Source organism: Aplysia californica, unplaced genomic scaffold, assembly GCF_000002075.1.
Source record: "Aplysia californica isolate F4 #8 unplaced genomic scaffold, AplCal3.0 scaffold00166, whole genome shotgun sequence".
Taxonomy (NCBI): Eukaryota; Metazoa; Mollusca; class Gastropoda; order Aplysiida; family Aplysiidae; genus Aplysia; species Aplysia californica.
Window position 1 is genome coordinate 929,410 of NW_004797436.1, and position 3,401 is coordinate 932,810.

Sequence of the window (3,401 nt, forward strand, 5' to 3'; positions counted from 1 at the left end):
TGTGTGTGTGTGCACGTGTGTCTGTATTAGAAATAAAAAAATATATATAGGGTAGCCATATATGTACATGTAATAAACATGTACGAGTATATGTGTAGGCCTGTAAGTGGGGCAGGGGGTGCATTTGTGTGTGTGTGTGTCTATGTAGGCGCTACTGTGAGTCATGAGTCTATGTATGTGTATTTATGTGTGTGTATGTGTATATGTGTGTATATGTGTATGTGATTGTGTATATGTATGTATGCGTGAGTGTGTGTGTGAGTGTGTGTGTGAGTGTGTGTTTGTGTGTGTTTGTGTGTGAGTGTGTGTGTGAGTGTGTGTTGCGTGTGTGTGTCTGTCTGTCTGTCCCTAGAGTGCAAATATAAATTTTTTTATACATAATACATATACAGACTTTAAGAATTTCGAATAAACTATTATTTGCTTTAAAATGCTTGAGGTAGACTCATTTTGCACATTTTAAATAAAGTTACGTTAAAAAACAGAAGTGCTACAGCAGAACTCCTACCTTCCAAGGAGATGTGCGGCCATCGTGGCAGCCCCGGTGATAGAGCAGGAATCCCAGGCCTTGCCTCCGAAAGCCCCGCCCACGCGAGGAACGGTCATGTTGATGCTAAAAAAATAGACAGACCAAGATAATGCATGTTTCTGTCTGTTCAAACTCAGATAGAAAAATCTTTGTGATAATTTTAGATTTTGTCACCTTTACTGAGAAAAACATTTAGTTTCATCTATCAGTTTCTGAAATAAAGGTTCTTTGAGAACAGTCTTTATTCCTGTTCTTTGTATTGAAGATACGTTTCTTCCTGAAAAAGTTCCCTTAATGCAATAATGAACATATTGTTGTTTGGTGCATTTTTTTTTTGTATCTCAAAAGGAGGACAGAAGCATCAGAGCAATCTTCACAATTACTTTAATAGAAAAAAATGCCATTGCAGCATCTATAAGTTCAATACATAAGGGACTTTAGTGACTCTCGTTGACTTTGAAGTGGTAAAGAGTGCTTTTCAGCTGCTCGGTGTCAGACTATGTCATACAACACTTTTGAAAACAGTGTGTGATGGAGTTTTACACAAATCCGCCACTTCGCTTTATCTGTCTTATTTTAGTGACTCTTTTTCGTTATTGGAAATCTGGCCTTTCTACAGTTTTCAAGTTCAGTTTGGGAAAAGTTTCACAGCATTGCTAACTGCAGAGGATAATATAAACATGTTGTGAGAGAACACATGTAAAAATAGAAACTTACTAATTGAGAGGCATCCCAATGACGCTTGCGGCCACGATTTGGTTCATGTTGGCGAACTGAGTGGCAGCGTACACATCTATGCCATCTTCTGAGGGAACAGCCAGAGATACCTGAGAGAAGAAAATAGGAGATATTGCATAGTGTTCGTTATATAAATGTACAAGTTTTACACCCGTATTAATAATATTTAGATCACGTACAAGGTGAGCTGCTTCAAGTAAATCAACCCTGCCTGTCAGGACCAACTTAATACTACGTCCCAGCAGAAAGACAAAGGCTCTTAATTAACCCTATCCATAAGTCATGTGTTACTATCGTATTCATACGACGTGGGGAACTCTCTGCCATCACTTTCCAAAGAGGAAATTTACTCGTTAATCCGATCCGTATGCTTTGCACAGCAGTTTGTCAAAATGATTTTTTGAGAAGTACCAAAAGTTTCAAAGAGATCTTCGTATTAGAAGCATTCTAAAATGTGAAGAATACAACCCTGGGGGTACAAAATGACCCCAGGACCTACGGATAGGGTGAATAAAAAGTCCATTTTGTTTTGTTATACCATACTAAATCATCTAATGTGTTGTGGTCCTGCCTTATAGAAAGTGCCATATACAAGTAAGTAGGACGTTTGGTTGTTTGAGTAAAGAGAAGTATAATGACACAGCCATGGTAATAATTTACTGCAAGGAAAAAGAAAGGCAGACAGACAGAAACAATAAGGGCACACAGGGCAGGACGCACGGGGGTGGAAGGAAAGGGGAGTGGGAGGAAAAAAGAAAAGAAACGGGACCTATAACTGGCGCGCTCCAACTACCAGCTTGTAAGTAGAATACCACACTCGTAACACGTAAAATTTTCCGACAGGAAAATGTATTGATGTGTACAACTGTCAAATGTCAAGCTCAGTATATCAAAAGAAAGTGTGTGTGGTAGTAAAAATAATCATCAAAGTGCAAAGAGAAAAAAAGAATCACTCTGTAGTAACATGAACATACACACAGGTGTCTGTGAAGTAAGCAGTCTGCTGTCCTGCCCATTATTTAAAAAATACCTGTTCAGTATCCACAAAATGAAGACTTTTAGTTGGACATTTCTGTCATTTTGGTGGGGAGAACCCCACAAGGCCTACATCAACAATGACAGGCAGAAACAAACTCACCTTCCTTCAAAATTTATATTTTATGGAAACCTCAACTGGACCGTAACTGCAATATAAATAATGAAATTAAGTTGATGATTGAGAACAGTGTTTACAATCTGTGGACATACGTGAGTTTCCAGAAAGAAGTGGTACTGTGAGCCCATCTTGCACTCTCCTTCTACAGTTTTTTCCACTGTATTCCAAACATCTGCGAAAAAGAAAAAAAAATATAGATAGGTCCAAATTGTCACTTCACTGTAATAGGTAAGCTACAAGAGAAAGTCAAAGTCTTAAGTGATGCACTGGAGGAGAGATAAACCATCCATTGTATGTGATGTAAAGGCTTTTCACTTTTGCCCACTGAAGATATGAAATCAATTTTCACATGGAAAGGTGATTTTTAACGAGTATTTCTGTCTGTCTGCTGGGTTTTCATCCCATTTATCCTGAGTTGAGTTGACACAAAGGATCATTATCAAAATTATATAACACTCAGTTAAAAGAAAAAATGAACCAAGAGAAAAAATAATATTCCAAGGGAAGAAGATACCCCAATTTGAATACATTAGATGCATGAAGCTCTAAATGAGGTATATTCTAGAGAGATTAAGAGATGTATTGTAGAGAAATAAAGAGGTGTATCGTAGAGAAATAAGAGGCTGTAAAGTTCACAGACTGCAAACATATTTAGGATATATATTGTACATCCTCCACAAAACTATTAGATTCTCTACATGGCCACTTACCATCCGGTTGTCCAACAACGATCTCGCTATTCGGGTACTCCATCTCCCTGCCAGCCTCAATACTTTCCTCAATGGACAAGATAGGCTTCTGGACATCAGAGTAAGTGATGTGGACTTTCTTGGCCCCAGCATTGGCTTGACTCTGGGTTTCTGCATTTAAAAAATGACAAAATTTACAAAAGTGTTTTTAACAGTCATCATACAAACAAAGAAACGGAATTGGTCATCTGTGACATGCAGAAATTTCTTCTACTTTTGGAAGGGGGGG

At 38.1% G+C, this 3,401-nt stretch overlaps 1 protein-coding gene across 1 annotated transcript in view; it reads right to left on the minus strand.

Moving 5' to 3' along the window:
• LOC101851125 (indole-3-acetaldehyde oxidase) overlaps positions 1–3,401 on the minus strand; it is a gene marked incomplete at its 5' end in the record, with an annotated part of 38,817 nt that overhangs the window by 21,174 nt on the left and 14,242 nt on the right. Inside the window, 4 exon segments of the mRNA XM_013082273.2 lie at positions 509–613; positions 1,247–1,356; positions 2,516–2,595; positions 3,134–3,283. Of these exon segments, the coding sequence (XP_012937727.1) occupies positions 509–613; positions 1,247–1,356; positions 2,516–2,595; positions 3,134–3,283 (445 nt within the window).